Source organism: Sorex araneus, chromosome 2 (genome assembly GCF_027595985.1).
Source record: "Sorex araneus isolate mSorAra2 chromosome 2, mSorAra2.pri, whole genome shotgun sequence".
Classification (NCBI taxonomy): Eukaryota; Metazoa; Chordata; class Mammalia; order Eulipotyphla; family Soricidae; genus Sorex; species Sorex araneus.
The window spans coordinates 342,823,947-342,836,374 of NC_073303.1; the positions used below are offsets into that span (position 1 = coordinate 342,823,947).

The window sequence follows — 12,428 nt, forward strand, 5'->3', positions numbered from 1 at the left end:
TCGGACCTGTGCCAGCCCACAAAAAGCTCATGCCACTATAACACTGCTGTCACGTAGGGGCACTATTACAAATACTGCTATGGCAACATTTTTTGTTATAAATAATGAAATGTTTACTTTTTTTTTTTTTTGGGTGGGGCGTGCTTACCTGCAAACCAGGTGGTCTGCTGCTGAGCTCTGGACCCAGTTAACGGCTTTTATTTGCTTTTGGAGCCCATGAAAAAGTTCTCCTATTTTCACTGGTCTGCATGTTTGGAAAGGGTGAAATGTATGGGGCCAGACAGACAGAATTGGAGAAAAAGCACTTGTCTTGCTTGATAGTCGAACCTGGTTCAAGTCCTGGGGACAACAAAGGGCCAGTTTTCTGGGTACCACTAGATGCGGTGAACCCGCCTTTCCCCAAATACAGAGGCTGAAACCCACCACCTTGACTTACCCATTCCTCGACCCCCACCCTGCTTGAAGGGACTACACATGACTGAGATCCATAAAAATATTAGTGTAGCTGTTCTTCGTTTCTGAAAATGACATACTCACTGCCAGAGCTGGATAACTTTATATCCTAGCTTCTCAATTAGGGATCGTCTAAAGCCAGATGAAGAGAATATTTTCTTATTTTTGAATCCAATGAGTCTTTGTAATACTCTAGAGACTGAGTGAAAGAAAAGGACCCTGCCCCCCCCCCCCCGCCGCCGTCCTTTGCCCTCCCACCAAACTCCTGAAATGTGGGGACGACTGCACCCCACCCAGGAAAGCAGACGTTTCTATACTTACCTGCTCTCCCCAAATCACTTTATCTCTGACCCCAGTGAGACCTCGTCCTATATTAAGTTACTGCTTCTCTCCCTTGAATGCCGCTCATGTGCCAGGGCAGGATGCCAAGTGCTTTGCACAATATGATCATGCAGGGAAGAACCTGCTATTAGCCCCACAGGAACTGACTTAGGGAGGTTAAATCGTTTGCTCAAGGCCTGACGCCGTTAAGTAGTAGATGGTCAATTCAAACTCACATACACGCTCCACCCTCCAATTATCTGTCACACCTGGCAGTAGGCGATGTCTTTCCTTGCATTCAGTTCATACTTGGGATTTCCTTGTCTCACCAATTGTTCGGCTTGTTTGAGGCAGATTTAGTCAGTGCAGCTTGCTTCTGATTTAGTCAGGGCAGCTCGCTTCTGTATTTAGTTCCGTTTTTTTCAAGCACTCACTGGACCAGGTTCAGCCAATCTGGTTTCAATTCACTCTGTAAATCTTATTTTTTTTTTTTTCAACAAAAACCACACGGAGTGCCCCATTACAGGAACTTTATCTACGATGGACTTCCAGCCTTAGACAGTTTATGCTACCAATTCGTTTTATAACTCAATCCCTTCTGCCCTGATTTTCCTAGGCTGTAGGGGCATCCCTGACTATTGCAAAGGTTAACAGATTCTGCAACGCTGCAGTAAAATGTGGTTTAAGCCAGTGGTTCACAACCTTTTATGGTTTCCCTTTCATGAAGCTCCGAAATTGCTGTAATGTTAACAACCAACCAAGAGTGACTATACTTTTGTCTGTGGCTGAGACAGACAGAGGGCATTAATCTCTAGATTCTAGGGTATCCGTGTTGATTACTGCTGTATGCATGGTTTTAGAAGAATTGTAATCCTGTAATTTTGATAATGACTTTTAATGACTGGTCATTTACTACACAGGCCACAGCAGCTTGGGAGTCAAACATTCTACTTAGAGAATTTCAGACAATATCAAGCCATGCCATCACTGCTCTTCCAAACAGCACCTTCTAAAGAGGGGTAGGAAATAAAGCTCACTCTTGGAGCTTATTACATTTTTAGGATGTATCTCTGGAAAAAAAATTTGATTTTTTTCACTCAATACCCAGAAAATAAAAATAGTGGATGTATAAACATTATAAGATAATGGGTAAGAATTAACATACACACCAATAAGGATTTATGTTAATCATAATGCCACTTAGGAGGGCTGCCAAGTCATTTCTAAGTGTTTGTTGAGGGCTCCTGGCTCCATGCTTAAGGATGACTTCTGGCAGTGTTTGGGAAACCAAACACAGTCCTGAGAGCTGACCCTGGCTTGGCAAACACCTTACCCACTGTACTATCTCTCTGAACACACACACACACACACACACACACACACACACACACAGACACACACATACACATTTTGCTCACACACAGACACACACACACACACACATTTTGCTTCTCAGGTCACACCCGGCAATGCTCAGGGGTTACTCCTGGCTCTGCACTCAGGAATTGCTCCTGGTGGTGCTCAAGGGACCATATGGGACGCTGGGAACTGAACCCGGGTCGGCCACGTGCAAGGCAAACACCCTACCCGCTGTGCTATCGCTCCAGCCCCTGAACACATATGTGTGACAACTTAGGACAGGGAAGGTGAAGAAGGAAGCTTGGAAGAGCTAGAGGAAACAAACAGGCCGACCCCCAGGGCAATGGGGCTGCCAGCCTGTCAGGATCAAGGACTGTGATGGACAGGGTTCACTTGCCAGCTAGCAGCTTTGCTTCCTTTACTCTGCAAGACACGCTCTCTTGGGCACTGTCCCACCTTCCGTTTCTAAAGATGTGAGGGGAGTTGTCACCGTCCCAGATGATGCCTCCTTTGAAAGAGGCTCACTTGAAAGCTTATCGCCATCTCTAATTACCAGGTGACAAAGCTATTAGACTCCATACCACCTTTTCCTCCCAGGATTCACTCCGCTGTTAACTATCCAAAGAAGCTTTATTTAATTTTGTGAGAACACTTGCCTTTATGTTTTATTAAAGTTCCCTGTTGAAAATTATAAGCTGAAGCCACATCTAATGATCATGACGTTTTCTGGATCCCACGCACATCCTAAAAATGGAAAATTCATTTCGTGGCCACAGACCCAATAAAAAACATGACTTCATTTGAAATGCCCATTAAATTTTTTTTTAGTAATTAAATGATTTCAGGTGTTTATTAAAAAAATCTTTATGATTCTAGAATTCCATAAACATTGGACATATTCTGAAAAGATTCTCTTATGTCATAAGAAGTGATAGCATAAACTGAAGGCCCACACGGATTCTTCTGTAGGATTGCTTCCATTTCCCACATAATACTAGCATTTTTCTTTTAACTCCCAGGTCAAAGACAGGGCCTTTTAATATTTATGGTCTCATTCATTTTCCATTTGGCACAGAAAAACAAGTGGTGCTAGTTTTGCCCCTTAGAGTGAGTTACATAAAAACTCGAGGTGTGACCATCGTGGATGAGTCAACCTACCGGCCGGCAAACATAAGCCCCAGCTGCTATGTCTGGAGGTAAGGGACCATTCTGCTGAAAGGGCCCCAGGTGCTCAAGTTACTGTTAAAGACGGGGGCTCCAAGCGGTAAGCAACAGGAAGCAGAGAACTGAATTGAGATACTGCTAACATGACCAAGGCTCTTTTACAGTTCTCTTTTACCTGTTTTTTCACAGGGGCTGGGGAACACTCTCTCATATATATGGACTCTGACTCCTCCAACACTTCCCCAAGTAAATCCTTTAGGTAACAGAGCAAGTTCAGACCAGCACCTTCACGGGCATTTGAGTATCCCGGGGGGGAAAGAGCCAGAAGTGACCCCCTCTCAAGAAAGCTTTGCAGCACGGAGGCAAATCTTGCTGCCTGGAGGAATGGTCCCTGACCTTTATTAAGGAGGCCCGCAACTGGCTCCTGGCCTTCCGTCCCAGTGCTCAGGAACGGCTTGTTCTGAGGAACTTGGTTTTCCTCATTTGTCTCAGCTTCTGCACCTCTCCCCGGGCTCTTCTGTCTCTCCCCTCATTCGCTGCTCTTCCGATGAGTGAATACACATTCTCTGTGCTCATCTCACTTGCTATGACCTTCACGAGGGCATCTTGCATTCAGTGCCCGACAGGAGCTGCCAGCTATCTTCTCTCCCCATCCAGTGACCATCTGCCAATCTCTAACATCAGTATCTTGCCTATTGCTTATTACATTTTAATCGACCTAATCGTAATCATATCTCTTCATCTGTCAGCTTCCTTGTAAAACAGAAAGGTCCTAGAATCCAGGTCTAACTGATGACTATTTCTAGCCTGCAGACCAAAACTCTTTTGCTCATGAAATGGGGTTCTGCACAGGCCTAGGGTTCCAGAGACATGTCTTGGATCACCCAGTGGGAACAGAGAGTACCCATGGGGTGTGTAGAGCTTTCTGCCTCCCTCTTTCCCCCCGTCCTCCCTCCCTCCCTCCTGTCTACCTCCCTCCCTCCCTCCCTCCCTCCCTCCCTCCCTCCCTCCCTCCCTCTCTCCCTCCCTCCCTCCCTCCCATCTGTGCTTCAGTCAGATGGATTCTGACTTTAATTTATATTTTTTTATAAAAATCAAAATATTTATTATGATTTATGTAAGATTTTTTAAAAAAAGAATTTGGTTGGAGATAGACAAAAACAGAATACCATTGTAATAAATACTGTCAAACTAGAGAACAGAATTACATCCAGTGTTCTTTAGTGCTTTTACCCTTTAGAATGAAATCCAATGATTAAAAATGAGAAGCAAAGGTTTGGAGTGCCTGTCAATCAAAGATAATGGTCAAAATGGGTGAACTTATCTGTCACACTGTCACTGATCTTTTTACACTAAATTTGATGCCCTCCCTTACACGATGTCTGGAAAAATTGGCTAAGCAATAAAGAACCACATCAGTCTCAGGTTCTGCTCACGTGTGCACCATACCTCTGCATGTATGTGTTCATTAGCTCACTGCAACACTTTGATCTCTGAGCAGCCTGGGTCCTACAGGAGGGTCACAGAAGACACGAATGGCTCTTGATGCATCCCTCCCCCACATAAATCTATTCCTCTTTCAGTCTCCCCATCACTGCAAATGACACTCAGAGTCACTCTGCTACTCTAGCTAAATGTTTAGTAGGAGTTTTCCTGGATTTACGATTCCCTCACTACCCATATTCCATCTAACAGGAAATACCTCTTCGTCTACCTCCAAAACACATTCTGTGGCGAACATTTTCTCCCTACTCTCCGCTGTGACTAAGTGCGGTGATTCAGGCTCTGATACTTCTCTTTGGTTTTTATTTTATTTTTTATTATTGCTTTTTTGGGTCACAGCTGGTGAAGCTCAGGGCTTACTCCCAGCTCTGTGCTCAGGAATTACTCCTGGGCTGCTCAGGGAACCATATGGGATGCTGAAGATTAAACCCAGGTTGGTCAGCGTGCAAGGCAAGTGCCCTACGTGCTGTATTATGGCTCTTGAAGCTAGGCATCAATACTTGTAACCTCTGTAACAAATCAGCCATCTCTCTGCAGGGCTCTTAGCTTCTCCTCTCCTTTCTCTAGTATCTGTCCTCTGGGTAGCTGTCAAAGCCCTTCGAGCTCTCTCTGCAAAAGGAGAACTCTAATTCCTAACTAGTACAAACAGGTTAGCAGGCATTTCTTTCGCTTCTAAGGAAGTAAATTTGCACCTTCTGATGATCTTCCACGGGGGGAGTTTTTCCCTTTCTTTAGGAGAGAAAATAAATGAGTGGATAACCAAGCAAGGATGAGGGGCTGGTCCGCGCCGCCCAAACAGAAATGACTTACGGCTTCAGATTTGGGAGGCACTGGAGGTGGAGGTAGGGCGATCTCTGAAGACTTCACTGCTGCTCCCAGACTTCCCGGGCCGGGCAGGGGAGACGTGGCACACTGGACCCGGACGGAGCCTCTGAACTGGTCGCATCGGCTCTTCTCGCTCAGGGAGCGAGTGAGGGGCTGATGGCTGACTTTGCCTTCCTCCAGCCACAGTTCCTCATAAGGAAGTTCTGACTTCCCGGGGACGCCCGCCGACTCTTCACTGGTTTCTGGAAACAGGTAGTCACTGCCACTGTCCCCGGGGTCCTGGTAGGGCAGGATGTCGTGAGGGAAGGGGGTCCATTCCCCGCCCAGGTCCCGGCAGCCGTGGAGGTTTACCTCGCTGTTGCCATGGAGATTGTTGCCATACACACAGACAGAGAGCCGATGAAAGGACTGGGTGAGCTCATCCCGGGCGTAGCTCAGGGAGCTGGGCACGTGGTTGTGGCCGGAGCACCGGCCCTTTTTGGGGCTCTTGCAGTCCTCGTTCCAGTCGGTCTTCACGTCACGCACAGCCCTGGAGTACTCGTCTATGTCGAACTGCTCCTGGCAGATGCCCAGCCAGTGATGGACCAGGCTTTCGGCCCACACCTCCCCCTTCACCAGGTGTTCGGGGAGGCTGAACTTGGGCACAGTCAGGTGTAAGGGGAAGTGCATGGGGAGAATCTTGTTGTTCCGCAGCACGCAGCACACCACCACAGTCTTGGTCTGGATGTTGACGAATTTGTAGCGGTGGCCCTCCCGGATGAAGTGGAGGTCGTACGGGTTCCGGGGTGGGGGGCTGGGGACCGTCACGTTCACGGGCAGCCTGGTCTTCTCCACGATGTTGCGGATGGTGTGCTCCCCCTCCTGCATCTGCAGTTCCAGGGGGCTGCGGGTGCTGAACCTGCCCTTGCACTGGAAGGGAAGGCTGATGCTCTCATTGGTGCGGTGATTCATGCAGATGAGGCACGGCATCTTGCCCTTCCCCAGCTTGCTGATGGAATTGAGCTTCCCGATCTTCTTGAAGATCGTGTTGAGTCGGGACTTTTCCTTGAATGTCTTTGCGTAAAGGATCTCTGCCTGCCCCATCAGCGTGAGCTCGTCCCCCGTGCACAGGGTGATGTTGTAAACCTCAGTGTCCTCATTGCACTCACCCGAAGCGACCTACAACAGAGGAACCAAACGTCAGGTCAGTTTCCCATCGTCGATCCATAGAAAAATGTGAAGAACTATAAACACACACATGCACACAAAGAAAAAGGCTGTTTTGATACTAAATCTAGACACTCTATTTCTTCTTCTTCTTTTTTTCTTTTTGAGTCACACCGGTGATGCACAGGGATTACTCCTGGCTCATGCACTCAGGAATGACTCCTGACAGTGCTCAGGGGACTATATGGGATGCTGAGAATTGAACCAGGGTTGGCTGTGTGCAAGGCAAAAGCCCTATCCACTGTGCTATTGCTCTAGCCCCTCTATTTCTTCTCATGGCTAACAATAACACAATCCTAGTTTGACATTTTTTTTTTTTGAGTCACACCCAGCAATCCACAGGGCTTACTCCTGGCTTTGCATTCAGAAATTACTCCTGGCGGTGATAAGGGAACCATATAGGATGCTGGGAATTGAACCCGGGTAGGCCACGTGTAAGGCAAACACCCTACCCGCTGTACTATAGCTCCAGCCCCCAAGTTTGACTTTTAAAATATGTTTTTACCCCCACCACCCACTCAAGAAAAAAGGTACTTGTTCATTAGTGAAAATTTGGGAAGTACAAGGGGGAAAATCAAAAAGAAAGTATCATCATGAGCACGATTCAAAGACAAGGAAGCTGGAGAGATAGCACTGGGTACGCAAATGGTCTGAGCACTCCCAGGAGTGATTCCCTGAGCACAGTCAGTAGTAAGCCCTGGCTGTCACCAAATACAGTCCCCAAGCCTAAACAATCAAAAAGACTGATATGGTTAATAATTTGATCACTGTCACTGTCATCCCATTGCTCATCGATTTGCTTGAGTGGGCACCAGTAATGTCTCCAAGTGAGACTTGCTGTTACTGTTTTTGGCATATCGAATACATCACGGGTAGCTTGCCAGGCTCTGACGTGCAGGGAAGATACTCTCAGTAGCTTGCCGGGATCTCCGAAAGAGATGGAGGAATCAAACCCAGGTTGGCCACCTGCAAGGCAACATCCTACCCACTGTGCTATCACTCCAGCCCTTAATGGACATTACTGTAGAAAATATTTTTATCTTTACTATTCAAATATTACCAATTTTTTTGAAGGACTACTCCTGGCTCTATCCTCAGAAATGAGCCTCTTGGTTTTCAGGAGACCTTGTGTGGTGCTGGGAGATTTGAATCAGGATTTTGGCTGCAGCCGAAGGCTGCAAAAAGAGCCTTATTTTTGGTACTATCTCTCCAGCTCTAAAACTTTGCCAGTTTTTTAACTCTTAAATTTTAAATAATTTTGCCAAGATAATGTTCTAAACTTGGAGTTGTGAAAAAAAATGAAAAATGTTTTATTTCTCCCATTCTTTCATTTTACTGTATAAACTATTTATTTTTCATGGGAGAAATATTGTAAAATACAGATATGAAAATTAATCAATAGTACCTAATCTTACCAGTAATGGCAATTTGTTAGTAATTTTACATAAATATGAAAATTAATGCAGTATCAGTGTATCACAGAGAAGTAAATACCCACACATATTCTGTTACTGAATTTCTTTTTATTATAATTTTCCTTTTGCAGTATAAAATTATATATATATATCAATACTGGTTATACTGATCTAAAACACTTCATTATACATGGATGAATCTTAATTTATCTGACCAATTTTATTCTAAGACAGATGGATTTCTTCAATGTTAGGCAGTTAAAAATAATACTGCAATGTACTTTCTTTTTTATGATCCAAACAGTTTCTGAGAACAAATTCCTAGAAGTGAAACTACATGGAGAAAGGGTACGTGCGCGCATGCGCGCGTGTGTGTGTAAAATTGAAAGATTAATATTGCCCACTGTACTCTAATATTTATCCTAATTCATTGGTCCTGCTATTTAGGAAGTTATCTATCTTCCGTTTCCTATGCTGAGATAATGTTTCTCAATATTAAAATAAAAAATACATCCTCCATTTATTCTGTCTGCTTACCTCTTGTTTTATATATTCTCTGTTGTCCTTCATTCTGCATATTATTGTGTCTATCATTTTCTTTCATCTTATTAATTACATTTTAGGTACTGTAGAAACCATTTATGCCATATACTTTTCAATTTATTGCCTGAACTCCAAATTATAGTTTTTTTATTTTAAATTGGGGACCCTCCAGGGGGTGTAGGTCTGATGGTTCGGTGCTCAGGGACTATTCTGAGTACACCTGGTAGTACTCAGAGAGAGGCTAGGGAGAGTATATGGTTCCAGGGACTGAACTCAGGGCCTCTCAGATACGAGACACACTTTCTACCATTTGAGCTAGTTCTGGCATCAATTTGATAACTCCTGCAAGTACGAAGCTGCACACGCCCTTTTTCCTTTGTTGCTAGGTGACCTGGGGGCTTATACATTTGGTTATGGTGCTCATACACTTGACTGAGATGCTGGCTAGAAATCATAGACTTTGTTAAGGTGATTGTACATTCTACTTGAGCTCATCAGGGGTCCCTGCGGTGCTCACTCACATGTGCTCTGGGGTTCTCATCCCACCTGCGGCACACACAGATTTGCTAGTGAGGCTTGCTGGGGGTCAGGTGCTTCAGCTGCAGTGCGTGCACACACCTGGCTGTGGTGGGTGAGAAATTCAGTAATCTACTGCAGTGCCAGGGGTCCCATGCAGAGCACTGGGCATCAAACTTGCAAAGCGGGAGCTGAGTTATTCTTGGGCCTCTTAAAAATTCCTTCCTCCCTCACTCCCTCTCTCCTTTCCTTCCGTGCTCCCTTCCTTCTTTCTTTCCTTTTTCCTTCTCCTTCCTTCCTGCCCTCCCCTTGCTTCCATTCCACCCCCTCCCTCCCTTTCTTCATTCCTCAAAACTTTCCTTTATGATCCTATTCATAAACATTAGGCTCCTAAATTAAAATTGTACACATGAAAGGTTCTGATCAATATATTTTGCTTCTACCCCCTACTAGTAACGGACAATGGACAATGTCTGGAGACTTGTTGCCTTTTTGAACCATACCAGGCTGTGCTCAGGGCTTACTCCTGTTTTTGCATTCAAGGATAACTCCTGGCAGGGCTGCACAGATCATATGGGGTCTTGTATGCAACCAGGGGATCAAACCTGGCTGCACACAAGACAAGTGCCTTTCTGCTGTACTATCTCTCAGGCCTACAGACATGTTTTATTGCCATGACTGGCAGGGTACTATTTTCACCAAGATGCTGCGAAACACATAATAATGCATAGAACATGTTCCAGTATTTCCCTCTAGTCTCTTCATTTTTATTCTTGTTTTTATTTTGGGGCAACACACCGAGGCCTCAGAGCTTTCGGGGGGACAAACTTGGGTCAGCTATATGAAAAGTCGGCACCTACCCAATTGGCTATCTCGCTGACCCTATTTTCTCCTAATCTTGATGGTTCATTTATTAATGATTTAACTTACTTAACAAACTCAAATGTAGATGTGTTCATGTCTATTTTCATGGCTGTTTTATTCTAACAATCTTTCTCTTGTTCATCTCCCCTATTAAAACCTTATTGGTTTTTTTTTCCCAATTTCTCTGTGTCAATTATACATTTTCTAATAAAACCCATCACTTGTTATTTGAGTCAGAAAGTTTCTGGATGGCAAGAAACAAGAGAAACAACATCAAATGAAACTGAGAAAAATTAACTTCCATCTGTACCTCAGATAAAGTTAAAAACTGCAGAAAATAAGTAGTTTTTATAAAATGACCAAAGATCCTCAAGAAAAACAGGGGCCACTGAAAAAAATTCACCCAAAAGTAAGCTAATTAATGGCTTTCAAATCTATGAAAAGATGTCCAACTTCCTTTGTAATTCAAAACAGATAAGTTAAAATTGCACTGCGATACCATTTTCACTGGAACTTTTACAATGCTGATAAATTTTTAAAGCATGGGACAGAAAGACAGTATAGGTTTTTTTTTTTTTTTTTTTTTGCTTTTTTTGGGTCACACCCAGTGATGCTCAGGGGTTACTCCTGGCTCTGCACTCAGGAATCACTCCTGGCGGTGCCTGGGGAACCATATGGGATGTCAGGGATGAAACCCGGGTCGGCCACATGCAAGGCAAATGCCCTACCCACTGTGCTATTGCTCCGGCCCCAAAAAGATAGTATGGGGGTTAAAGTGCTTGTCTTCATGCAGCTGACCTCAAGGGTGAAAGAAGCTAGGGCCCAACCCTCTTTCCACCCCCCAAAATCACAAAGCTTGACATCACACTAATTGGCTATGGGGAAGCAGGTACTCTGTCCTTATGAAGATGAAAAATGATACAAATTTCATGGCAGGGACTTGGCAAAATATAACACAACTATGCATATATATCCTTTCACCTATCAATTCTGTTCCCAGCAATTTACCCTCAAGATATTCTTCCAAAAATAAAAATAATACACATACAAGGTTATTAATCATAGTGTTAATATTTTTAAAATTCTGGAACTTATCTAAATGCCCAAAGACAGAATGCATACATTAAGGAACATACATACATATTCTCTCTCTTTCTCTCTCTCTCTCTCTCTCTCTCTCTCTCTCTCTCTCACACACACACACACACACACACAGATAGTATACAAGAGTGTGGAAATGAGTTCAATAAATTGATTTGAAATTGACTTCTAGGATATACTGTCAAGAGGGTTAAAAAAGCAAAGTGTATATATAACAGCCAATCTTTTATATTGTAGCACTGTCATCCCGTTGTGCATCGATTTGCTCAAGAGGGCACCAGTAACGTCTCCATTGTGAGACATGTTACTGTTTCTGGCATATCGAATACACCACGGGTAGCTTGCCAGGCTATCCGAGAGGGATGGAGGAATCAAACCCGGGTCGGCCGCTTGCAAGACAAATGCCCTACTTGCTGTGCTATCGCTCCAGTCCAGGAATCCTGGGCTGTAGTGTGCTATGCTGATCAGGTGTCCATGCTAAGTTCGCATCAATCTTTTATATTATACATACTTATTTTAAAAGGAAGAAAATGGGCTGGAGAGACAGTACAGCAGTAGGGCGCTTCCCTTGCATGGGGCTGGCCTGGGTTTGATCCCCAGTAACCCCATATGGTACCCTGAGCCCGCCAGGAGTGATCCCTGAATGCAGAGCCAAGAATAAGTCCTGAGCACTGCCGGGGGTAGCTCAAAAACCAGAACCAAAAAATGCCAAAAAGAAGAAAAAAATTGCTACATTTTCTGCTTATTTTTGTGTCCCCCCTCCCCCAAACACACAAACAGAAGAAAAACAAGAGTAGAAAGGAATGAAATCACCTGCAGGAGGCCGGTGGGTAGAATGTTCAGGAGGGAAACAAGAAGGAGTCTCCCCTCCTGGAGTCTTTCCTGCTATAGTTTTGACTCCTAGGAAGTATGTTAATAATGCTCTACATATTAAAAAATAAAACGAAATTCAAGAAGTATTTTTAAAAAGTGGAATGCAACTGGAAACAGCTGAATCCAACCATCTAATATTTCAAAAAGAATAAAGGAAGCAGAGTGGGTAGAGTCAGAGAACTAAGGGAAGTCACTCGAGAGTGTCTGTTTCTCTGACTATTGTCAAAAGGCAGGGAAAACGGGCCAGAGCGAGGAGATGTGTTTGTTTGCCTTGCATGTGGCCAA

General features: G+C 44.4%; 1 protein-coding gene across 2 annotated transcripts in view; it reads right to left on the minus strand.

Moving 5' to 3' along the window:
* Positions 1 to 12,428, minus strand: part of GAREM1 (GRB2 associated regulator of MAPK1 subtype 1) — a 206,881-nt gene that overhangs the window by 13,257 nt on the left and 181,196 nt on the right. For both annotated transcript variants that reach the window (XM_004606049.2, XM_004606048.2), the window contains exon 4: positions 5,611 to 6,783. In XM_004606049.2, the coding sequence (XP_004606106.2) occupies positions 5,611 to 6,783 (1,173 nt within the window). The remainder of the gene's footprint in view (positions 1 to 5,610; positions 6,784 to 12,428) is intronic.